This window comes from Dermochelys coriacea, chromosome 16, assembly GCF_009764565.3.
Source record: "Dermochelys coriacea isolate rDerCor1 chromosome 16, rDerCor1.pri.v4, whole genome shotgun sequence".
NCBI classification, from domain to species: Eukaryota; Metazoa; Chordata; order Testudines; family Dermochelyidae; genus Dermochelys; species Dermochelys coriacea.
The window spans coordinates 25,784,096-25,810,932 of NC_050083.1; the positions used below are offsets into that span (position 1 = coordinate 25,784,096).

At 39.4% G+C, this 26,837-nt stretch overlaps 1 protein-coding gene and 1 long non-coding RNA gene across 18 annotated transcripts in view; one reads left to right on the forward strand and one right to left on the reverse strand.

Annotated features, from left to right (window-relative positions):
• LOC122456877 lies at positions 1–25,260 on the reverse strand. Its single transcript, XR_006276035.1, has 3 exons — positions 24,563–25,260; positions 13,931–14,030; positions 1–84 (listed from the first exon to the last, which is right to left on the reverse strand). It is a non-coding gene; the product is annotated as an uncharacterized LOC122456877 (long non-coding RNA).
• Positions 1–26,837, forward strand: part of RALGPS1 (Ral GEF with PH domain and SH3 binding motif 1) — a 443,114-nt gene that overhangs the window by 175,292 nt on the left and 240,985 nt on the right. For all 17 annotated transcript variants that reach the window (XM_043498706.1, XM_038375127.2, XM_038375136.2 and 14 more), the window contains one exon: positions 20,912–21,038. In XM_043498706.1, coding sequence (XP_043354641.1) covers positions 20,912–21,038 — 127 coding nt within the window. The remainder of the gene's footprint in view (positions 1–20,911; positions 21,039–26,837) is intronic.

Genomic DNA, 26,837 nt, shown 5'->3' on the forward strand with positions numbered 1-26,837 from the left:
CCTTTTGAAGTGGAAGAAGTTCGCTGTGGGCCGAGGTTCTCCTTCATGGGCTCGTTTCAGTTTATTCTGGATCATCTGCTTTACCTGAAAGAGAGAGCCCTTTCCATCAGTATAAAAAGGATTCACCTGGCTCCTATCTTGGCGTTCCATCCTACTGTAGAAGGCGGGTCCATGTTTTCCAACCCTATGAGAACAAGGTTTTTAAAAGATTTGGACAGACTTTTCTCACCTATTAAAGATCCATCACCTTCCTGAGACCTAAATGTAGTTCTCTCAGGATTGGTAAGATCCCCTTTTGAGCCCAGGGCCTCTTACTTGTTGTCTGATCTCTCAACAAAGGTGGCTTTTTTAATAGCTACTACCTTGGTTAGGAGGGTTGCAGAACACCTGACTTTGGCTGACCTTCCTTACGCATTTTTTTTATTTAACAAAGAAAGACTAGGTTGCTTAATGCTTGCAGCCCAAATTCCTCCTGGTTTTGGATTTTCATATGAATCACATTATTTAGGGTACGTCTACATTGCAGTAAAAGACTTGCAGTGCGGAGCTTTGGCAGCAGGGCTAATACATGCAGTGGAGACTTTCAGGCTTGGGCTGGAGTCCACGTCTGTGACCCTCCTCACTCACGGAGTTTCAGAGCGCAGGCTCCAGCCTGAGCCCAAACATTTACGCTGCAATTTTTAGCCTCACAGTCCGACCCCAGCAAGCTTGAGTCAGTATACCCAGGCTCTGAGACTCGGTGCCATGGGTTTTTTATTACAGTATAAACATACCCTTACTTGCCACCTTCTTTCTGAAACCTCACTTTCACAAAGATGAGGAAAGACTACATACTTTGTCAGGGGTTCTCAAACTTGGGGTTGGGACCCGTCAGGGGGTCGCAAGGTTATTACATAGGGTGTCGTGAATTGTCAGCCTCCACCCTAAACCCCGCTTTGCTTCCAGCATTTATAATGGTGGTGTTAAATTTACAAAAAAGTGGTTTTAGTTGATAAGGGAAGGTCACGCTCAGAGGCTTGCTATGTGAAAGGGGTCACCAGTACAAAGTTTGAGAACCACTGCTTTACGTGTTCATAGAGCATTATCTTTTTATTTGGAAAGAACTAAGGAGTTTCAATTTTCTCCTCAAAAAGAAAAGGAGGACTTGTGGCACCTTACAAACTAACTAATTAATTTGAGCATAAGCTTTCGTGAGCTACAGCTCACTTCATCGGATGCATTCAGTCAATTTTCTCCCCAGTTATTCATTTCCTTTGCAGGAATGATGAAATGGATGCCTGTTACCTCTCAGAGGATTTCTTTCTGGATTTCCTCCTGCATTCATCTCTGTAATAATATTGGTAATGTTCCTCTATCAGAAAGAGTGTTAGCAAACTCTATCAGGGTTCAAGCAGCATCAGTGACTTTTCTGGATCATTTTGCCATCAGTGACATTTTTAGTGGTATCGCTTGGTCTTTGGTTCATACCTTTACCACTCATTAAGCTGTCCCCAGGGACAATGCTAAATTTGGGAGAGTAGTATTAAAGTTCTTGTTTAGGTAGATTCCAATACCCTCCTCCTCCTGAAACTGCTTGGGAATCACCTAAAGTATAATAGGCACATGCAAGCACTTGAAGAAAAAACAGTTGTGTACCTTCTTCTGTAATTGATGTTCTTTGACATGTATTGCAAATGTCCATTTCGCAACCCACCCACCTTCCCCTCCACACCAGAGTCATTGTGAGACTGATATTTGGTGTGAAGAAACAGAGGGAGATCCAGGCAGCTCCTCCCCTTTATATTCTCAGCTAGCAGCATGAGCATACAGCGGGCACTTGGGCTTCCCTGATGGGTATCACTTTGGGAAAAAGTTCTCCAGCTTTGACACACTGGCATGCAGACACTTAAAGTAGAATATCTTGAAGAACAAACAATTATAGAACATGTATGTACCCGTGGTTTTTCTGTTTTATTGATATTAGTTTCCAGGGGTGGAGTTATAAGAAAGGGTAATCTCCTTAAAGTGTTTTTGGGGGTATGGGGGTTTGGTGTAGAAACTTTCAAACCCTTTGGAAACATGTTTATGAGTTTATTTTTTTCCAGATAAAAGCAAATAACTGCTACAGAATGTTTAACTTTTGTAGTTTCTCATTTTGCTAGCAGACATTCCAAAGGGACCATCTGGAAATGTGTTGTGTGCAGTGTTGTTGTAGCCATGTTGGTCCCAGGATATTAGAGTGCCAAGATGCGTGAGGTAATATCTTTTATTGGACCAACTTCTGTCTCTCTCACTAATAGAAGTTGGTCCAATAAAAGATATTACCTCACCCATCTTGGCAGTCAAGAAATTTGTCACTCTTGCAAGATCATGAACTTTTCAGCTGGGGTTATGAAATGATGTAAGTTGTTCTGGAGTCAAACCTATCACCTGACAAATACCATAGACTTTCACACCTTATTTTATATTTACATTACATGGAAGATTAAATTTCATAAAAACCCCCCAGTTCCACGCACGGGAAGACAATGTATTTCAATGGTTGAATTAAATAATGAACCATATAGTTGCATGGTTGATGATCATTAGGCACAGGAAAACCTCTTGGGGAAGGGAGAGCATATAGAGAAAGGATGAGCTCAGCTTTATCCGAAACAGAATGTTTACTGTCAATGGAAAACAAGGTTTGAGGCAAAGGGTTGAATGCAGAAGAGTACTCGAAAATAAGATGTAGGTATATAGAAAACAGATTAGAGAGAGCTGATCTTGTGTACTTTTTCATTAATAAATTGAAGAGGAAGTATTCAGTGCAACTCACTGGTGCTGGCTGTTATTGAGACACATACTAATGAGAACTAGACATTAGACAAAGACCCTGATCCTGCAACTTGCAAAATTGGAACCAAAAATAGCATTTGAATTTAGTCGGCTGAGGTTTAGAAAGAATTTCCTCCCTATAATATGGAATTGCAAAAACGGGTGCAATCTGGGAGTTTTATATCTTTCTCCAATATTGTCTACACCTCTAAGACAGGATTCTATATTGGATGGGCAAGTTTTCTGTTCTTTCTATTAATTAACTATATTTGAAAACAAAATAATTTATTAAAATACACCATGATTGAGCATATGATATTCTGAGCACTTCTGTACTAGGTAAAAGCTGCAATAACACTTGTATGTAACCACAGTGTTACAGGTTTTGAGACCCAGCCCAACAGCAATCACTTCTCCTGGTGTTTGCATTACTGTTCTTCCACTGAGTCATCTAGAGTTCTCAATAACTTCTGTAATCATAAGCTTTCCTGGCCTCACCAAGCTCTGATTGGCTCAGTTCTCAGGCTGCGAATGAGTAAGATGCAGCTCTGCTTGGCCAGAATGGTGGTTTTCTTTGAAAGAAAACTACTTAGCATGCTTAGTAATTGCCACTCCCTATTTTTGCATGTTTACGTAGAAATGGCCACAAATTCCCCAGTTCTGCTCTCTGCATACATACAGAAACAAATAATTCACATACATTCATTCATCTCCCTTCCCCACCGCTGCTACTCCTTTCTTAGGGCTTAAACTACTGCAATATAAAGCCCCAGTGGGTATTTCTACACTGCAATTAAACACCCATGGCTTGCCTGTGTCAGCTGACTCAGGTTCACAGGGGTTGGGCTACGAGGCTCTTTAATTGCAGTGTAGACATTCAGGCTTGGGCTGGAGCTCAGGGTCTAAGACCCTCCCCCGTCATGGGGTCCTGGAACCCAGGTTCCAACCCTAGCACGAATGTCTACACTGCAGTTAAACAGCCCTGTAGCCCAACCCCTGTGAGCCTGTGTCAGCTGACACAGGCAAGCCATGGGTGTTCAGTTGCAGTGTAGATATACTCAAAGGGACTGCTCTTGTTTAAAGTTAAGCAAGTGTAAGGATTTACAGGATCAGGGCCTAAGAAATGGCATTTGTATTGGCGTCTTTTTTGTTTTCAGTGTGACTAGTGTTGCCAACTTTGTAGTAATTAAAAACTGGTTGCTCCAGCAGGAGTGCCAGAGCCTCCCCTGCCATGCCTCTTCCCCACCAAGGTCCAGCCCCTCAGCTTGGCACCTACAGAGTCGGAGCTGGGAGCTGCAACTGCCTGACACAGGTAGGAGGCAGCCCAGGCTGAGTAGGGGCTGGTGTGGGTGGTGACCTGGCACATCCCCACCTCCCATGCCTTCAGTAACCAGACTGGTTAGTAGTACTGGCTGGACAGTGTCGGGTCCCCTTTTCGACCGGACTTTCTGGTCAAAAACCGGACATCTGGCCACTCTTAAGTGTGACTCAGACATCAACATGTGAGCTTGAGCTTTCCTTTTAACAGAGCTTTCCTTTTAACAGTCTTATATATGTACTGAATTTCTTTGTTTGTGCTGGTGATGACTAAAGAACTGAGGGTGGAAAAATGCATCCTAAACTAATGAATTTGTCACTAAAGAGCATGGAACGACAAGCCAAACCAGTTTGACAACAGCTATCAGAATAAATTTACAGGACTGTGGTTCATCTGAGCTGAATTTTGATAATCAGATACATTCCATTCTTATGACATACACATTGGAAGAAGTTATGCTTCCAAACATAACAAAATATGCTTCTTTAACATCTGGAGTCCAGTGAATCATTGCCTCAATTAAAATAATTCATTGCCTAATTTGTACATGGAACACTATATTTTTCATGTAATTTACTACTGCATATTGTAAAGAAATGTATCTAACGTGTGTTAAATATAATTTTTAAAATTAAAGATCAATTTAAAAATTACAAATTATTTAAATAATCACTGAGAGAGAGGTTGTCATATAATACAGGGGAAAACACAGGTTGAGGCAGTACAAGTGCAAGAATTTTTGCATTCCTTCTATTGTCAGGGGGCCTGAACATTTCTCTCAAGCTTGACCGCTTTACTCCATCACCCCTACTTCAACCTGCCCTGTCTCTTCCCCAGTCCTGTCTCCTTGTCCAGTTCCATTCTCCTTCTCTACCCAGTCCTAGTCTCCACTCCTAAAGTTTCTCATCCTAGTCTTTTTCGAGCTAGTTGTAATCTCCCCCTCCTTGTATGATCCTGTCTCTTTCCTCCTCCTGACTTCCAGTCCCAGTTTCCCTCCCTGGGTACTTCATCCAATCTCAGTCTCCCCCGTCCCCACCCTTTGCCTGGATCCTTGTCCCAAGCTCTTTGCCCACCTATCCTCACCCCATCTCCCAGTCTTCTTTCCCAGATAGTACCAGCCTCCTCTCAACCCTGGCTCTGAGGCTTCTTGCCCAACCAGCCCCTGTCCCACCAGACTCCCTATTCCAATATACTCCTTTCCCTACTCCTTGGTCTGGCATTTGTCTCTTCTGCATTCAAATCTGATGGCATCCAGGCAACACAGAGGAGGAAGCCAGCAGCAGGGGGTAACTGAGAGCACAGGAGAGACAGGCTTCCTTCTCACTTCTGGAGCCCTGCCCCACCCTGGCCTGGAACAGCTAGGAGCAACCATTACAGGTCAAGTTCTGTTGAGCCACTGTAGCCCTGGAATGGAACATGTTCAGTCACTCTGTGAGGATGGTGCATTTGTAGTCTGGGTGGCACTAGGAGCTGTGAGGGGATGAAGCTTGCTTACTTGCTCTGTGGAAATGTCTCATACACAGTCTGGTCTGCGCTAGGAGCTGTAAGAGGCAAAAACATGTTCATTGAGGATGGAATCTTCAGAGATGTTAGCTGTTTAGCTATAGCAAGTCTCTACTGAGCATGTGTGAACTGCAATTTTTCCGTAAAGTAATTGTGCACATACACATTCACTGGAGGTGTATGTGAGCCCAGATCACTTGAGTCCCTCCTTGAAAATATGAGTATGCTAGAGCATTTCAAATAAAAGTTCACCAGCATTTTTTAACATGGGCACAAAAGTGTATTTTTCCCTAATTCATTCTCAGAGATGGCTGAACTTCTTTGGGTGAAATTTTCCTATCTATTAATTTTCCTATCTATGGCATACACATCCAGTTTAAAAAATGTAACCTCAAACAGTTAAAATTTTGCACATTTATAAGAAACTGAAAACAAGATCTTATAATGGAAAGTGTTTGGCAATGTTAATAATAGGCAGTGCTAGCAGCCCCCCCCCATAATACACTTATTTTTTAACCCAGGGATATTTGGACAGAATATTTAGACATAACCCTTTTTTCTTTTGATCAAAGAAACGTAACCCTTTAACATTCAAATCATAGTTAACTCACACAACTCAAAATATTAATTGTGATTTAATAAAGTATCGTGATTCATCGCAGGTTTAATCGCATAGTTAAACAATAGAGTGCCAATTGAAATTTATTAAATATTTTGGCTGTTTTGCTACATTTTCAAATATATTGATTGCAATTACAACATACAATACAAAGCGTACAGTACTTACTTTATACTATTTGTATTTCAAATATTTGCACTGTAAAAATAAAAGAAATATTATTAAAAAATAAAAAGTATTTTTCAGTTCACCTAATACAAGTACCGTAGTGCAATCGCTTTATCGTGAAAGCGTAACTTACAAATGTAGATTTTACGTAACTGCACTCAAAAACAAAACAATGTAAAACCTCCGAGCCTACAAGTCCACTCAGTTCTACTTTTCTTCAGCCAATCACTAAGAGAAACAAATTTGTTTATATTTACAGGAGATAATGTTGCCTGCTTCTTATTTACAATGTCACCTGAAAGTGAGAACAGGCATTCGCATTGCACTGTTGTAGCCAGCAATGCAAGATATTTACGTGCCAGATGCGCTGAAGATTCATATGTCCTTCATGCTTCCACCACCGTTCCAGAGGACATCCTTCCATGCTGATGACGCTCGTTAAAAAAATAACGCATTAATTAAATTTGTGACTGAACTCCTTCAAGGAGACTTGTACATCTTCAGCTCTGTTTTTTACCTGCATTGTGCCATATATTTCATATTATAGCAGTCTCAGATGATGACCCAGCATGTTGTTTGTTTTAAGAACACTTTCACTGCAGATTTGGTAAAACATAAATAAGGTACCAATGTGAGATTTCTAAAGATAGCTATAGCACTTGACCCAAGGTTTAAGAATCTGAAGTGCCTTCCAGAATCTGATCGGGACGGGGTGTGAGCATGCTTTCAGAAGTCTTAAAAGAGTAGCACTCCGATGCAGAAACTATAGAATCTGAACCATTAAAAAAGAAAATCAACCTACTGCTGGTGGCATCTGACTCGGATGATGAAAATGAACATGCTTTGGTCTGCACTGCTTTGGATCATTATCGAGCAGAACCCATCATCAGCATGGACACACATCCTCTGTAATGGTAGTTGAAGCATGAAGGGACATATGAATCTTTAACGCATCTGGCACGTATTTTGCATTACGCATCTGGCACGTAAATATCTTGCATTGCCGGCTACAACAGTGCTATGCGAATGCCTGTTCTCACTTTCAGGTGACATTGTACACAAGATGGGGGCAGCATTATCTCCTGCAAATGTAAAGGATGATTAGCTGGGGATTGGTCCTGCTTTGAGCAGGGGGTTGGACTAGATTACCTCCTAAGGTCCCTTCCAACCCTGAGGTTCTATGATAAAACAAACTTGTTTCTCTGAGTTATTGACTGAATAGGAAGTAGGACTGAGTAGACATGTAGGCTCTAAAGTTTTACAGTTTTATTTTTGAATGCAGTTTTTTTTGTACATAATTCTATATTTGTATATCAACTTTCATGATAAAAGAGATTGCACTACAGTACTTGTATTAAGTGAATTGAAAAACACTATTTCTTTTATCTTTACAGTCCAAATATTTATAATAAAAATAAATATAAAATGAGCACTGTATACTTTGTATTCTGTGTTGTAATTGAAATCACTATATTTGAAAATGTGGAAAACATCCAAAATATTTATATAAATAGTATTTTATATTATTGTGTAACAGCGTGATTAATCGTGATAAATTACTTGACAGCCCTAATCAAACAGTCTTCTTTGCTTAGAATCAGTCACGTGACACATTTTTGTAAATTTAAAGAAAAATGTAGCTTATTTTATTGCATTTGATTTTAAAATTAACAATGTTTACTCAACTATCTGCATTTCATATTTTAATGCTAGTGGAACAAGTTGCCTGGGGAAGATGTGGAATCATCATCACTTGAAACAGATTGGAGGCTGAGGCTAGACGGTCATCTGTCAGGCCTAATCTTGCAGCATCTTCCTCGATAACGTTCTCTCTGCCCAGGCATCCAAAACTCTCATCTGGGCTACTGTCATTTCCCATTTTAATTACTGTAACATCTTCCTTTCCAGCTTCCCTAACATCTACATCTCTCCCCATAGGTCTGTGCAAAATACAACTGCTAATATTTTCCTTGTCTGTTGCTCTGATCAGATCACACCTATATTTGAATTCCTCCACAGGTTCTAGTTGTTTCTCCAAGTCAAGTTCAAGCTTCTTGTTTTCACCTTGAAGGTTCTTCCTAACTCTCTTCTGTCCAGTCTTGTCACTTGTCATATTGCTATGTCATCTCTCCTCTACCAGTAATATCATATCATATATTATTGTATGATTGTCATCTTCTCCCACAAACATCACCTATATCTTTTTCCATGCTGCCCTTTGTGTGTGGAACACGCTCCAGCAGTTGATCATGAAGACCAATAGCTTCTCCTCTTAAGACCCAACTCTGCCATGATGTGTATAAGAAATCAGCTAATTCATTATGGCTAGACAGGCAGATGGGATTAGCTGATTCTTTATTCATAATGATAAGTGCAAATCATATAAAAATGTATGTACTTGATTGTATCTCTTTCCTCCTTCTCTTCATATGTCACTTGTCAACTTAGACTGTAAGGTCTTCATATCTGCAATGTGTTTGTATAGTGCCTACCACAATAGTGCTTCATTGGGTGTACTATGTGCTACCATAATACAAATAAATTATAGTAATATTTAAACATACTAGGTAAATAGAGAGGTTTGCAGAATGTGAAAGCAACTTTGGGGTCGGTTGGACAAAGTGGGGGAAGGGAGCAGATTTCAGAATCAAGGGCCCTCCCCTGAAAATGCATACTCTACCGTCCAGCTGTACAAATCTGTGGATACTTATCCCAATCTTGTGAGCTAATCTTAACTATTATGGCTTAACACAAAGAGAGGAGGCCTGTCAGATACATGGAACCCAGAGCAAGGAGAGCTTTGCTCTTGAAAATAAACTAGAATTTGCACTACGAAACTAATTAGAAGTTTATGAAACATGGGCCCATGTGTTATCTCCTGTGATGATGTTTTGTCATGAAAGCTTGTCACATTTTCTATGATGAAGTCAATGGGCAGGACTGAAGAAGCAACCTTATTGCTAACTTCGATTTTATCCTATGTGAGTACAGTTCAGTGATATTCAGCATCCCCATTGTTTATTCACTTGAATAACACATAGCCAGGCTTATCTCAGTACTTGAGATGCTTGTCTGCAATTGTGTACTTATAACTAATAATATTCCTTTAAACCTTCCTACTAATCCCTTTCCATTAGTATAACACAATGAGAATCTGCGCTGCCTAACCCATGCTTTAACCACAAACTGATTAATAATTCTCCACTCTGATGTATGCGTTTAATCCTATTAAAATTAATGGCTGGGTTCCATCACTGTAACCAAGAAGAGAACTTGTGGCTTATTGTTATGGTAAAATGTGTGCCATTGAAACCTGCTCTCCTACCAAAATATACATCTTTCTTTATATAATCAGAAACTGCATATTCTCACTGTGGTCCTAGCTACCTCTTTACATTAAATGGTCCCTACTTATCCTAGTAAATGGATCATATACCAAGCAGAAGCACTTAGCATGCATTTCTGTCTCACCCATCTTTCCTTTTTTTTGCAGCGCTCACAGGTACAGCAATAATTAATCACATACTGAACACTATCTGGCTAATATAAATTTGGCAGTGTCCTGCTAGTAGTTTTTCCTACTACTGTGTATCCTGTAAATTAGGATGTTTATTTGCCAGCGACGGCAATTGCTTCCTACATTCAAAGGGAACCCACAATCTGGTGGTAAACCTCACTCCCTTCTACTGCACCTCACTAGTTGCAGTGCTGCCTGCAAAGTGTTCCATCTTTTGTAGACAGTTTCTCTCTGAATGCTCTTCTGTCATCTTCTAGTTTCCTGCTTTTCTTTATAGTTTAGTAGGATTGGGTCCTGGAGTTGCATTTTGATCATCTGCTTTTTCAACAGAATTGTTTCATTTTAGGTTGTTATTGCTCTAATAAACATTCATTTCATTAGTAGATAAACTATAAAGACAGATTTCAGAGTAGCAGCCATGTTAGTCTGTATCCACAAAAAGAAAAGGAGTACTTGTGGCACCTTAGAGACTAACAAATTTATTTGAGCGTAAGCTTTCGTGAGCTACAGCTCACTTCATCGGATGCATGCAGTGGAAAATACAGTGGGGAGATTTATATACACAGAGAACATGAAACAATGGGTGTTACCATATACACTGTAATGAGAGTGATCACTTAAGGTGAGCTATTACCAGGAGAGCGGGGGGAGAGGGGAACCTTTTGTAGTGATAATCAAGGTGGGCCATTTCCAGCAGTTGACAAGAACGTCTGAGGAACAGTGGGGGGTGAGGGGGGGAAATAAACATGGGGAAATAGTTTTACTTTGTGTAATGACGCATCCATTCCCAGTCTCTATTCAAGCCTAAGTTAATTGTATCCAGTTTGCAAATTAATTCTAATTCAGCAGTCTCTCGTTGGAGTCTGTTTTTGAAGATTTTTTGTTGAAGAATTGCAACTTTTAGGTCTGTAATTGAGTGACCAAAGAGATTGAAGTGTTCTCCAACTGGTTTTTGAATGTTGTAATTCTTGACGTCTGATTTGTGTCCATTCGTTCTTTTACGTAGAGACTGTCCAGTTTGGCCAATGTACATGGCAGAGGGGCATTGCTGGCACATGATGGCATATATCACATTGGTAGATGCGCAGGTGAACGAGCCTCTGATAGTGTGGCTGATGTGATTAGGCCCTATGATGGTGTCCCCGAATAGATATGTGGACACAGTTGGCAACAGGCTTTGTTGGAAGGACAGGTTCCTGGGTTAGTGGTTCTGCTCATGACCAGAACCCTCCAAATCCAGTTGTCCACATATTACCCCTCATTCACTATGACTGTATGGTCCTTCCATTGACTTTAGTGGGATCTGGATCAGGCCCAGATGATAGCTCTCCCAGTTGGAAGATAAAGATGACATTCAAAGTTTTTTGGAGTTCAATTTTTTAGCTCATTATAGTCTTGGTCCATCAATTTCCACTTCCATCGTATTTATTTTTGTTAAAACTCCTATTTTCATTAAAAATAGTGGTTGATTAGTTTGGTTAGCACATTAGGATGCTTCACTATCAAAATCTAAATAAATATCTACTTTAGTAGGACAGGGTAACTCTGCTTTCATCCCACATTCTGTAGCTTCCATCTAAAACGAAATAATAATGTAGCTACAAGTATCTCCTTTTTTGGCTTTCTCTAATCTTTGCATTCTATGTGCTGCCCCTCCTGAACTAGGTTTTCAAAGATAGAAAGTCCATGTCTCATAAATCAGGGTTGCTTTTAAAAAACATAAGTAAGAAGTTAGAACTGTAAACTGGATGGATAGAAAATGTAGTGCTCTTCTGAGAATTCCTAAATGGAAAAGGATACCGTATAACTAGAAATCTGCAACTATACCTCTTAATATGTTGCTCAGCTCATTTCCATCTGATTATTTTGGGAGAAAACAATGTAAATGGTAGAAAGTCATGGTCTGTCAACATGTGACTACTCACATGAGTTTGCAAGTTACGGATTTTCATTTTTTAAAATTCAAATGATTGATCATTTTCCATTCTTCTTCGAGTGGTGTCCCTGTGGGTGCTCCACTTTAGGTGTTGGTGTGCCCCTGTGCTCATAGCTGGAGATTTAAGGTAGCAATGCCCGGTTGGGTCTCGCATGTCTTGCGCCACTTTAGGCAGTTAACTGGAGCTGTACGACCAACCCCCCTTCAGTTCCTTCTCAACCGCATTTGGCTCGAGTGGGAGTACTTAACAGTGCCTCACAGCTTAGGAATAGCTTAGCTTTCCCTTACTTTTAAGTTTTCAGTTAGAATAGTTAGCTTTCCTATTTTAGCCCCGTTTTTTTCTTCTTCCAAAAATTATTTTAATTTTTCTTATAGGGCTGTAGGTTTCTGTTTCTACAGCAGCAATGCAGTTATTGTACCTCCCCTCCCCTTTGTTTTTTACGGGGAGAGTATGCTCCATGAGGGGCATGCCTGGCTTTCCAGGTTCAAATGCTTCACTACCTGCAGGCTTTCTGTACTTCTTTCAGATGGACACTTTGTGTGTCCGGTGTCTCAGCGTGACACATATACCGCAGAAGTGTTTGCACTGTCACAGTCTGAAAGCTTGCACCAGAAAGGCAAGAGATCTCCAACTGAAACTTCTCATGGAGAAATCTCTCTGCCCAGCATCTGAGAAATCACTATCAGCAACCTCTGATAAAGGGCCCTTGGCACAGGCTCCATATCAACCCGCCAAGAAGGTAGCAAAAAAAGGGATACCATGTCCCCGACTTCGGAGTTGGCCAAGAAAAGGTGCTCCACTCACGAGCAAACATTCCTGGTACCGACTGCACCGTTCATGTCAATGGCCAAAACAGTGGGCTCCTCCGGTACCGTCAGTACCAAGAAACTGAAAGCTCCCAAGCAGCCAAGCTCAATCACAGGCACCAAGGGGAAAATGAAACCCCATGCCGCACTACCATTGAACATGAAAAAGCAATCAGTACCGAGTACTTCAATAACTCGAATGCTAATGCTGCCACCTATTGCAGCCGTTGCACACGTCAGTCACACACCGGTGCTGACAAGCAGTTTCCAACATGCAGTACCATTTCCTACTACACCAATTGTACCAATACTGGGCACGTCACAGCAATTCCTCCACCACAAAGACTTCTCCGTTCAGTGGATACCGGAGTCCCCCATCCTTGGCACCGACGGTACCTACAGCACTTAGTCAACCCTGGCTGCCCGCTGTGCCCTTCCAACCATAATGGCATTTTTGGAACCCGTGGGCTACATATTAACAATAACAGGACATACCTGTTGGCCTTCCCACAGCTGACACAAGTCAGGCACCTTTCTTGACGCCACAGGGCCTACCTAGCACCTCTGAACAGGGGGCTCAAGAGGAGGAGGAGGAATTCTCTGATCAAGACAATTCCCTTGAAGTCCATTTCTCCTCATCCTCACCGAATAACACTATTATGCCCCACCTCCCACCAGAGGTGATGATTTAAAAAAATGTAAAGACCTCTACAAGAGAGTTGCCACTTCACTGGACATCTCCCTGGAAGAGGTCCAGGAATCACGACACAAGCTAGTTGACATACTGCACCCATCGACCTTATCTAAAATCGCCCTTCCCATGAATGATGTATCCTGTGAAGTTGCTATGGCAAATGCCTGCAATGATTCCACCTACCTGTAAGAGATCTGATAAAAAATACTACGTGCCTGCAACGGGCTCTGAATTCCTTTTTTCGCATCCAACACCTAATTCATTGGTGATCAACGCCGTATATTCCGCTGCGACCTTACAATTGAGAATTGCCAACTAGGAGGCCTTATTGGAAAAGTATAACCACAATAACTACTTGCGTCTCTCTGAATTTACTGCCTTTATTCCAGATGACAAACAAGAACAATACAAATCACTCATTACAGAAGGTCAACCCGTAACCAGAACAGCGTTACAAGCTGCCCTTGATTCAGCTGCGATATCCATAGCAACCGCAATTGTTATGAGACGAGCCTCATGGCTCCACCTATCCAGATTCTCAAAGCCAGTACAGTTGACTGTGGAGGACTTACCGTTCAAGGGATCCAAATTTTTCATGGACAAAACAGATGAGTCGTTGCACACTCTTAAAGACTTGAGGGTGAACATTGCAATCTCTGGGCATCCACACACCTAAGATCAAAAGACGATGGGCAGTTATCAAGTCCCTCAATGATTACAACCCCCTCCATTTGCACAATTCAGTAGATACTACAACCCTCAGGGTCGAAAGTAGAAAACCTTGAGGAGACAGCAGTCCACTCCCTCGAATACTACTTCTCAACCATCAACTTAACCATGAACATAACAGAGGTTCTTTGAGATGTATGTCCCTGTGGGTGCTCCACTATGCTCCCTCCTCCCCTCTGCTTTGAAGTTTTATCACTTTATTCTGCAGTAGAGAAGGAACAGACTGGGGGTTGGTCACATAGCGCCAGTTAACCGCCTGAAGCAGCGCAAGACAGGGACCACACAATCCAACTGGGTACTGCTACCTTAAATCTATGGCTACGGGCACGGGTGCACCAACATCTAAAGTGGAGCACCCACAGGGACACACATCTCGAAGAACCTCCATTACTGGTGAGTAACGTTCTCATCCTTATTAACGTGTTTTCTTATAATTTCATATTGGCCGGCCAGCCAACCAGCTGTTCTCAGGGTCTCTGGGCATCTACTTAACAGCCACACCCATAAATCATCTTGAGCAATTGTGTTAAATTATCCCAGAGGGACAAACTTGCTCTTTTGTCCATTGTCGTCATAATGAGAACCTTACATCCATGTTTTAGTTTCACAGCTGGTTAATTATAAACCTCCTAGATTCCAAATATTGTTAACTACACCTAAACTGAAAATATAGTCCTTAAAAAGGTCTGAAATAAATCTTCATCTGCTAGTTCCTGATAAGTAATGATACCAAAGGAATCACTAATGCATCTTTCTCCAAGTGATTGTTTCCAAATGTTTATTAACATTCCTTGGCAAATCTGATTTAAAAGTCTGATGAGTAGATAAATATGAGTAGATAACATCTACTGATGAGTAGATAAATATACCTGACAAAAACCATCTTGTATTTCTCTGCCATTTTTCTCATTTCTTTTTTTCTTCCACCTCTCTTTGACTACAGGGTTTGGTCCTAAATCTACCACATCCTTCAGCTTAACTCTCATATCATAGTACATCAGGCTAGAAGAAGGTCTGTGCTTGAAGCATGCAAAATCTTAAATAAATTTATTGAATATTTGCCAAGATAAATGTTTTCACAACTAAACCAGTAGTGACACCTATAGTTAATATTTCTGTTCTAGCCCCTGTTTTCCATCACTCACATGTTTTCAAAATTTTTGCCCATGGGCTGATATTTTCTAGCCTTGGCCTGTATCCAAAGTTAATTAAGTCTGAGGGGGAAAATAGGTCAACTACTTTCATGTGAATGGGAAATTTGAAAACATAGAAACAAACCCTACAATTGTAAAAAGATTTCTAACGCTAGCCTCAGTGAGATGTGCCTTTGACTATTTTGACAAACATTGATTTTAATTTGACTGAATAATGACCTTTTATACAGAGTGCATTGAATAAGGCAAGGCTTCTTCACACCCCTGTATCATTCACAGCACACACAAGTGCATTTTTGAAATTGTATACTGTATTTGTATGTTATGTATTGAATGAGGTGAAGGGGTGTTGCCTCATTCAGTGCACACATTACATAGTGTGCATCCCCCCACACATTGCCTTTGCTCTACTGACTAATTAGACAACAGGCACACACTTCATGGACCAGGCTCCCCAGGCTGATAATGCAATAACCAAAATTCTGAAATGAAATGCGTAATACAACCCATTATACATACAGAAAAAGCTAATTATATATTCAGTAAAGTTACTGCCCAGAGAATGCGAGCCAATCTAAAACATAATTTTTACATTTTAGGAACTGGGGGGAAATGGGGAGGTCGTTTTTGTTTTTAAATAACCTTATTAAAAGGAAACTTTACTACTTTAGGTAAAAAAAAATTTGCTGTATCCTAAAATAATCCTACTTCTTCCTACATTGTTTTGTTTGCATCTTTTAGTTTGTAGTATCCTGTGGCATGACTCTGTCCTAGCAGAGGTGAGGATGGTTGCCAAATCCACAATTACTGTTTTTTTCTTGTATTGTTTCTTATAGATGTGTAGAATAGTCCAAACATATATCAAGACTCTCTGGTTTGTAGGAGAGCTTAGGAATATCGTACTTCCACTATCCTGGTTTTTGGTTCATATAAATTCAGTGGCAACTGTTTGCCTTTCAGATTATGTAAAAGTATGAATCACAAAACTTGAATGTACCCATAAGAGAGGATGGTGCAAGTACACTGATTTTTAATTTTTTTTGTAAAGAAAAACCTCAGAGATTGAACCCCCATTTTGAGTACACTAATTTTTTCATACAAAGTTATTTAGCTCGATAAACTGTTCCATTCACAGCCTCTAGGACAAATGTAGCAAAACATAAATATCTCAAGTTATTATTCCTTTTGTTTATTGTAGTACCCATGATATGCTGGACACTTTCCAGATATGCAAGACGAGACGGTCCCTGCCCCAAGGAACTGATAATCTACAGATAGACAGAGAGGTCAGGAAAGGGCAATAACAAAAGGGAAATACTGTACCAATCAGCATGATCCACTGTAGGGAATACCATCTAAAAGCAGAGAGAGTAATGGCCTTGCACATATTTTGAAGAATATATGAGGACACATGAAAAGATATGGAGGAGATTATTCAAGAAGATGACTGATGGGTAGGAAAGGATAACATTGGTGGCAGTGTGGAAGGGATAGGGTATAATGTGAAGCACAACAAGGAAATACAAGTCAGCAGGAGCAGATTCATAGAGAATCTTGAAAGTGGTGGCTATTATTTAAATCTCATGCAGTGGCAGATGGAAACACAGTGGAGAACGTCAAAGAGAGGAATGACACAATCAAATCAACAGACCAGGAACATAAGAACGGCCAGACTGGGTCAGGAAGATGACTAGTAGTTCTAAGTCACTAATGTTTTTTTTCAATGAAAATAACTTGATGAATGCATTGGGCTCAGAGTATTTTGAAATTTTTTTTCCAAATCTGGCTTTTCTGAAGTGTCTGGGATGCACTTGATGTGCATTCATCTTCAGTACCCAACACCTGTGACCTTAAAAAAATATTAGATTAGAATGAAAAATGACATAATTTTAAAATAGTATTATTTTAAATACTTTATTCGTCATCTGTAATGTAGTCATGGCTTTTCCAGTGTGCAGAAGATTCATTGCTAAAATTATGGATTGATTGTGAATTGTTATTTAAACATAGTACACAACGTTTCCTCAGGTCAAATGATAATATTCAAGGGTCTTATCCTGTTTTTCATTTTTTATTTGATCAGTTTTCACTAATACAAGAAGTCCAGTTTGCTTCCCTGGTACGTCTTATGTGATTTAGAAATTCCTAATGTGAATATTTTCTAGAATCAAGCATGAAATTTACTTTTGCCTCATGCCCCTCAAGCGTGCATTCCTTGAGACCAGAGGTAAAATTAGATTGTGGGTAGACATTGATGGGCTCCCCATAATGATAAAAATGTGCCCTTTAGCTAGGATAAAAACTAGAATTTGGACACATTTTCATGCAATTCCTATACCTGTCAAGATGTGCCCACTTCAGACTGTAGGAAGGCACATTTTGATTGGTTCCCTATACCAGTCCAAATGTACCTTCTGTAGACCTCATTGTGTATTACCCTGCCCCTCATGCCATACAGTGAATGTTCAGATAAAGATAAATCACAGTGTAGGAAAAAGAACATGGGATCTGAATTATAGGACATTCCTACAGGTCAACTACAACAGATTCAATCTCACATATTATTGCAGGAACCCAGCACCACTTCAGTGTACTTGAGAAAGTGAAACACTCACTGAAACTAAGAGCAAAGTTTGGATGAAGGCAGGAGCCTCATGGAGACTTCAGTTGCCAAGTGCACCTGTGCACCTGCATATACTCACTTCAGAGTACGTCATGTTTAGAGACGTTTACATCTGCTTAATAACAAAACGGGTATGTTTGGATGTATGGCAGATTTTGACATGACACCTCCCCGCCTATTCCCTCTTACTTGTTGCTGGACCAGGAGAAGCAGAGTTACACTAGTTTAGTTTAATGTGTGCTTTTAAATCAGGTTAGTTAAACCAGCTTGAAAGATTGTATGGACATTCTTGATTTAAAATTAAATAAACTCAGAATATGGTAGAACATATTCTAGTTTTTATGTAATTTGGAAATATGCCCATACCGATCAACCCCAGCTTCAGAAATTGCTTCTTGCAGACAAAATTTTCCATAAAAAAGTACCTTAAATGGATAAATAGAATTTAATCTAGCCTTTTATGTAAAATAAATTTTAGCTAAATTATTCTGTAAATCAGAATGTTTATATAGCAGGATTAAATGATACACAACATTGAAATAAAGAGGGAGTCATGTCATTCGAAGTTAATGTGATCCGTATTGGGTGAGCTGTTAACTATGCAGAACTGTGAAATAATTGACGATATACTTAAAACTCTCAAAAGATTAAAATATAATTTTATTAAAATGCTTAAAAGAAAAATGCCTATGCTGTCTCTAGGGTATGAAGATTTGGTACTGAGGCTCTGATCCAGTAAAGAACATAAGTACAAGCTTAACTTTATGTGATGAGCGGTCCCAAATATGTGCAAACAGGGAAACTTAAACAATGGGACCACTCACATCCTTGAAACTAAGCACATACATAATTTATTGCAGAACTGAGACTTAAAGAAATTTCTAATAGTTTACATTATGTATCCTTGTGAAATATACTAGTTCATTAAAATTTGCATTCAAGGTATCTATAAATGACATTTTTTGGAATGACAGAATGTCATTAGATAAATAAGAAATGAAATATATGATGTATGCCCAGTTTAATTTAGAAAGCAAAATGTTCAGCCATTATTTCAGAAATCTATCAGTAAGGGATATTGTGATCCTCTAAGGAAGAAGAAATTAACTTCCCTTTGCCTCAGACAAGATGTTGTTTCTGATGTTTTAGAAAGCTGTTGCATCACAATCTTTGCTGTGATTGCTATTGCTGATACTGCTAACACTACGCATATCACTATTTTCCTACATTTGTTAAAAGTAAAATGTCTTTTGTTCTCACACTGAATTTTTTGTGAAATCAGAAACAGAATTCTGCAAGGAATTTCTTTATTATAATTGATTTCAGCTACAAAAATTGGTAAAATTCTACAATGCTGGTATATTTCTACATCAGTGAAATTTGCCATCTAGGAAGTGGTGAGCTTTTGCACTGGATTGAATTAGGTCTTGATCCCTCCAGGGAGACTGAAGCATCCGCGCAGAGCCCTAAAAATTCCATGTTTCTCTGAACAACAGTTGATAGGCATGAATTGCAATGTAGTATCAGAGCTTTAGTGAATATTCATAAAACTCTCATCCCTTTTAATGTGAAAAGGGAAAAGAGGTGATTTCAGAAAACTCTGGCTGTTGCAGCCTTTCAGTTGTGTTTACCATTTTCCCCAATTTTTTTTTATCTCACTGACAACTGGTGTTCAATATTGTGTAGTTTTTCATTACTCGATATCAACTTGTGTATGGACCATTCTTAACTTGCTTAGGCCTTGATCCTTCAATTTAAAGTGCACAGGTTTGGGCTATAGAGTAACTCCTCCAGAAATGTAGAGATGCCACACTTCCCATGCAGTCTGGTGTGTCTGTGAGGTACTTTGTGCTTGGGAGTAGAAACAAAGGAACCTAGAACAGGGCAGTCACAGGTTATATTGAGAGAGTAGTGGGAAGTTTTGTTACCTTATTTCAGTACATAGTTTCCATTCTTAGTAAAGGGTTTATCTTGAAACCTGTCTGCTTGCAATAAGATACTACAAGTTTGACTGCTGCAGCCACACAGAGCCCCACTGACTTGATTGTGGCTCTCCTGCTTCAGTGAAGCAGTCCACTCATGTGTTATCCATTGCAGGATCGGAATCTTGATCACTATGACCAGTCTCCTGGCATTGTAAAAATATTAGTTGTAAAGTCCTTTATTAAGCTTTCCGGAACAAGAATTGGAATATTAGGAGCGAGCTGTCCAGGTAGCATTATGACATGAGATCTTTCTCTTACCCTAAAATTCAAGTGTAAGAACTCAATATTAAGTAGTCTGCGACACCATAATTTTTATGCATCAATACTAGCTCCAACTGGCTTTTTAATTGTGGCTTCAAAAATATTAGCAAGGTATATAAAATCAGCTAAAAGTGAATGAATATTTTTGATGCAGTATATTACACGTATATGCCTCCATAGTTTAGGACATCAGACTCTTATTCTGACCTGTTTTGCTGTACTCTGTGTAACTTGCCAAGATTATGTAGCAAATAGTAAGATTAACCAGAAATATAATTATTTTAAGACTTTAAGACTTTTTCTTCCAAGGTTTTAGCAACTCTGTTAACATTTATAGATGTGCTTTTTTGGGGACACTGATGAAATGGTGTGTCTTGCATATATAGAGAGAGAGCCCTTTCTCAGTATTAGTTATTTTAAGTTTCAAAATCAAGAGCATATAATATTCTGTAAATTAGGAAAGAATGTTAATGTCTGGATTATAACATTTTACATATTATCCTTAAAAAATTAACACAGATAATGTTAGGTTTAACATTTTATCATTTACATAAAAATGTATATAAAAGATGATAGATTGACAAAATATATATAAATAATACTAAAGATCTGTCTACAGCTTCAGAGTTAAGAGTGAAACTATACTTTTATTTTAATGTGCAAAAAACTTTCAAATATCATGCTAGTTTTGGTTTGTTTGTTTTAAATCTAACCAAATCTCCTTGTAGTATGCTTTTCTGTGATCTGGGTGACACTGTCTCTTGAGTTTGTATTTACTATTTATCTTTCTCTTCTCTTTAGCTTCTAAATCGCAAAGACAAGACCACCTTTGAGAAGTTAGACTACTTAATGTCTAAGGAAGATAATTATAAGAGGACACGGGAGTACATCAGAAGCTTAAAGATGGTCCCTACTATTCCCTATTTAGGTAGGTGTGAAAACAGGCTTGTGGTATCTGTGGAAATATATTCAGTTTTGAATAAGAAGTCTTTGCTGTTTCTGACTGACAGCTAGCCAGCTGGAACATGATGCACTTGAAGCAAACCACATATTGAACATATGGTTCACTTAGTTTGTTGTTCAGAAAAATTAAAGGTAGTGAAGGATTTTAAGGTGTAATAATGTCTAAAATCACTGTGAACTTGCAGAACTTTCATCTTCACATTAAATCCGAAAATATAAGTACATCAACGTTTAATGTGGATCATAGCTCTTTTTAATTTACAAGAGGATTGGATTTCAGGAATGTCTTAAATTTAAGTTTTTGTTAGAGAGACAAGATGGTGTCGTAATATATTTTACTGGACCAACTTTTGTTAGTGAAAGACAAGCTTTCAAGTTATTCAGAGCTCTTCTTCAGGTCTGGAAAAAGTACTCGGAGCATTACAGATAAATACAAGATGGAACAGATTGTTTAGCAGAAGTAGTTAACACACATTCTAAGGGACGATTCAAGGTAAAGCCCATTAACACCCCTTCAGTTAAAAAAAACGGGGAGGTTACGGGGTGTGGCAGAGCTTCTTCTCTGCATCGGTGGATTCTGCGCTTTTCTTCATTGTCCCCCGACTTTAGTTGAGTTCTAGGCTCAATAGCTCCTCCCCAGACTGGGGGAGGGGGCCTTTAGCGTGTGGGAGGGGCCTTTAACACTTCCCAGCACCCAATAAGACCACTCTCCTATAGTGCTAGGTTGGCGCATGGAGCTCTCCACCCTTCGAATTCCCTGGCGCGTACTTCAGGAGATGGAGGCAGCCTTATTGCCCACTTCTTGGGTCTACTTCTAGGAGGTCCTGCGAGAGGGCACCCCCTGCCCACCCTTCACCCCAGGCCCTCTGGATATTTCCATCAAGCCCCTGCCCCATAAGCCCTCCCATCCTCCTCCCCTTAGTACTCCGAGCCAACTGCACGCCTTGCAGCTGATCCGGTTTCGAACTGCGCCAAAGGAACAACTGTACACAGTCGCGCTTCACACGCTTCATTTCCCCATTCTCATGTCCCACCCTGACACCAAGTGGTGGGACCTATTACCTAAGCAAACTTGTAACAACACAAGTGAATGCAAAAACAGAAAGAATTAGGAAGCTGGAGAAGGGCCCAGGTTATGGAGATTCTTGATACAGGTTCAGGAGTTTAGTTGGAAGTTAAGCATTGGTCTTCTTGGTGTTTTATTATTGTCTTGTTTTTATCATTCTTTTTAAAAATGAACATCGTGGGTAAAATACTGGCACTATTTAACTCAGTGGGGATTTTGCCATTCACTTAAATGACACCAGAATTTCACCTGGTTCATTATAAAGCCCATGATTTTAAAGAATTGAATGTTAAGTGGCAGTAAAAATTTGTCTTACAAATGGGTAAAACAATAAACAAATTAATATTTCCTTGCTACAATGATGGTCTGCCATAGCATAGCATGGTCTGCTCACCACCCTGTTTCATTAAGTGTAAAGGATCTGTGGTCTCATGTGTTGTTTACTGCAAACCATCCAAATCCTGCTCTGAATACAGAATTTTCTCATTTTCTGTATAACACTTTCTCATCCCATCTAAGTGCTTCACAAACATTAATGAATGTACGTTCACAACAAGTCTCTAAGATGAAGAGTTGGTACTATCTCTATTTTACAGATGAAGAATTGAAGAACAGTGAGGTTAAGTCCAAAATTGTGAGGTGTCCACCAATTTGGGGCATCCAACTTGAGATGTCTAAGGCATGATTTTTTCAGAACACTTAGTATTTGTATAGCATTTTATACATTCAAAGCATAGCTCCAGTGAACTTTAGCTGTACTTATGAGTGCTCAGCACTTTGGCAAATCTCTTCTCAGTTGTCTGAGGCAGAATATTTTAAAACTGAGCACAGTTGCTGGCCACCTATTAAAAGTTTGGTTTAACTTATACAGGCAGCATTTTATAGGAACTCTGTAGCAGAGGCTAGAATAGAATCCAGGTCTCCAGAATAGCATTCAACTACAAGATCATCCTTTCTCTTTCTGTAGTCCCCTGCCTCGTTCACTACACATCTTCCAACTTCAGCAACAAATGAGAGAAGGGTCCTTTAGACAACAGCCTCTTTCACTACGCAACCCTGATTCATTCCCTGAGCACAATCCGTCCCCTGCCTCATTTAGTGCACAGATCAGGTGGAAAAAATGTGTAATTGTGTGATGAAAGACGGTATCATAGTGCATCCGCACAAGGGAACAAACAGTCGCATGGGCACTCCTCCATGATGCCTGCGTGCCAGCAAACAAGAGTATTGAGAACACAAAAGAGATGGTTTTCGTGCTTTCAATTCCATTGCTCAGTTCCATTCTACAGCAACCAGGAGGAACGATATAAGGAAAGTCCTTCTCCATCCCTGTAGCCATGAATTAGAGCTTTCATGCTCAGTGCAGACCAAATCTTTACAGAATTTTGCTGCCAGCTTCTAATAAGCCTCTACTGAGTGCATGCAAACAGCAGTTTTCAGAGGCTTTTAACTTGAATGAAGCTGAATGGATTTTCACCAAGACAGCAAAAGAATTCTCTGTCCCCAGAGCAATCCTCATGGCAAGTTTGAAACATGGAGATATTAGAGTTTCACAACAAAAGAGTTATAAGAATATTTTAACACTGGCAAAACAATGTATTGTCTCCTAGTTCTTGGAAGAAGCTAAACAACCTTTGCTGAAGCTTTTTTTTTTAATTACCGTAAGTTGGACATTCTGATGCTTTGGGATTTAACCTAGACCAGTAAGGGTTGTTACCACCTGCCCTGTAACTCTGGGTGCCTTCACTGCTATGCTGTGGTGGCTCACATCCCTGGCACCAACAGACAACTTATAAACATGCATATCACACCCTGTTTTTCACCACCCAGTTACTTTTTGCAGAGTGACCCCAACACCTCCCGCCCAGTCCCGAATTTCCTCCAAACCGTCTGCCAATGTGACAATCTGCTCAGGTTCCTAGAATTGTGAGTAACTGTGTTACCCCTCTCATTCTCACCAAGTGAGAGTTTTGCTACTGCTAAGCTGTGTGACAACTCCCTGACATCATAACTTGTCTGCCTTGCCAGCAAACTCTTCAGGACTCTGCCAGTTTGAATCTTGCCTTGCAAGTAATAAACAGTAAACCACAACTACTGAGTTCCCCGGAGACATCTCCCAACTGTGGTCAGCTGCTCCTGGAATATTCACAGAAATTACTAAATTTGATGCTCCTTTAAAGAGACGATACACTGCAGCTCATTAGTTGAGCTGTGGTTTGACAAAACACTCATATTTCAGTCATAGAACTGATATGGTTTATCATAAAAGTAAAAGTTTATTTAACAAAAGGACATGGGATTAAGTGATACCAAATATAAGGAATAAAGATGGAAATAGTTACAAGCAAACAAATGTGAAAATGTGCTTCCAAGACTAAAAATTAACAAGCAAATTACAATCTTTGCTTAAACAGATTTCTTACATGTATTTAGTTTCCAGAGACTTCAACCACCTTGAAATCAAGAGCTCTGGCTGCTTGATCCCCCATGTTGTGGGTCCCAAAATAGCTTTCTGTTTCTGCTCATATTTCCCAAATTTCATTAACTATGTTATAAGAATCAGGAAGGCTTCCTGCTGTTCCTCCCTTCCTGTTGACTTCCCATCCCTTACTGATTTGTATGTAAATGGGCTTCTGTTGTTTTGATTCAGTAATGCTTAATTTATATTTCAGACCGGTAGATAGTTGCCTGCCTTCCTTCCTCACTGAGAGAGAACCTGTTTTTCCCTGTGTTTGGTCACAGACTTCAAAGCATAATATCACTGCATATTCATCATTCCTCACGTAGTATTAATGCAGACATTTCACAATGATATTAATCACCAGTGTGTCGCAGGCTTTCATAAGAGTTTGCTTGATACAGTTTGATAATACAGTAATATTGTGTATAAGCAGGTGATTCAATTGCTTATCATTAGAGATTCAGAACTCCTGTTTTTATAGCCAAGTAAACCTTTGAAATGTATTCTTTGAAAAGTAAGCCCAGACCAAATTTCTTTCTCCTGCTGGGGTGTAGACGCACTGCTGTCTGCCCAAAGTTCATTGATTGTGGGTCAAGAGGCAGGAAGGCTTCCCGGGGGTACATTCTCCATCCCCATTGAGATTATATTCATCTTTTCCCACTTAATCTCCTGATCGCTTTGTTTACCTTGTATGTAAATGTGCTTTTTTTTGTCTTTGGTCACATCATACCTAATTTACATCAGACACACATTCAAGCAGATGGAACCACATTCCTTTGTCTGGAACAGCCATGGTTTAGGCCCTGCTTGCCAAATACATTTTTAAGAACATAATTCTATTACTTATTTATAACACTTGGTATATACCCCGTACATACACCACACACTAATTTTTTTTGGGACCAGGTGTTACCAGTTTGTGTATGATGGATTACATGACACGTTTTAGATACAGTTTATGACAACAATGTGTTAGGTGTAGTGAGTATGTCTGGCCTGATACAAGCTGCTGTCACAGAGTAGTGAACACTAACGGTCCTGTGATTCACAGACATCCAGCATGGAAATTTTCAGGTTAAAGTATGGCAAAGTTGTAAGCTGCTGAAAACAGCGCGTTATAAAGGAATATAAGCACACTTAACAACAGATGACATTGCCAGTTCTACTTATTATAGGACTTTGCACTTCTATAGTGTCTTTCATCCAAAGGCCTCAAATTGCATGACAAACATTAATGAAGTTAGCCTCATAACTCCCTATGAGGTAAGGGTGATTGTCTCATTTTATGCTGAAGAAACTAATGCACAAAAATTTGAAATTATTTACCAAAGGTCAGACAGAAAGTAGTGGCAGAATTAAAAGTAGAACTCAGCCTGATTCCCAGTCTTGTGCTTTAGCCACTTCCCCATCCTTTGTTTATATACTGTACGTTGACATGATTTCAGTTCCAACTGAACTTCAGAGTAGTGCTTTTGACCTTCTAACCAGAGGAATTTAGGGGTGTAACAAACTATTATTCTAGGTGAGACTTAACTTAGGTCTTTGAAGACATGGACAGTTGTTAGTGGGAATAACAGGTTTCAGAGTAGCAGCCGTGTTAGTGAGCTGTTGCTCATGAAAGCTTATGCTGAAAGAAATTTGTTAGTCTCTAAGGTGCCACAAGTACTCCTTTTCTTTTTTGTTAGTGGGAATGTTTCATTGAAAGTGTTTTATCTAAAGAAGAAAGTTTACATAATTGCTGTACAAGCAACTTTATAGGAATGCATTTCTGTAATACATTTATCTCATTTCTCCTGCCAGTTTTCTTCTTAGCTCTTTATATCTTCATCCTTCCCTCTTGATATCGGAGGGAAGATCAGCCTTAACTTTGAATTCCAGGCTTCTGTTAATTTGTGTCACAATCTTAATAATAAAATGTTATTTAACCAGATTAGTGGCTATTCATTTCTCTTTTTTATAGGGATGTAAAGCGATTAAAAAATTAATCCTGATTAATCGCACTCTTAAACAACAATAGAATACCATTTATTTTAAATATTTTTGGATGTTTACTACATTTTCAAATACATTAATTTCAATTACAACACAAAATACAAAGTGTACAGTGCTCACTTTATATTTATTTATTATTACAAATATTTGCACTGTAAAAAACAAAAAAAACGTATTTTTCAATTCACCTATTACAAGTATTGTAGTGCAATCTCTTTATCATGAAAGCTGAACTTACAAATGTA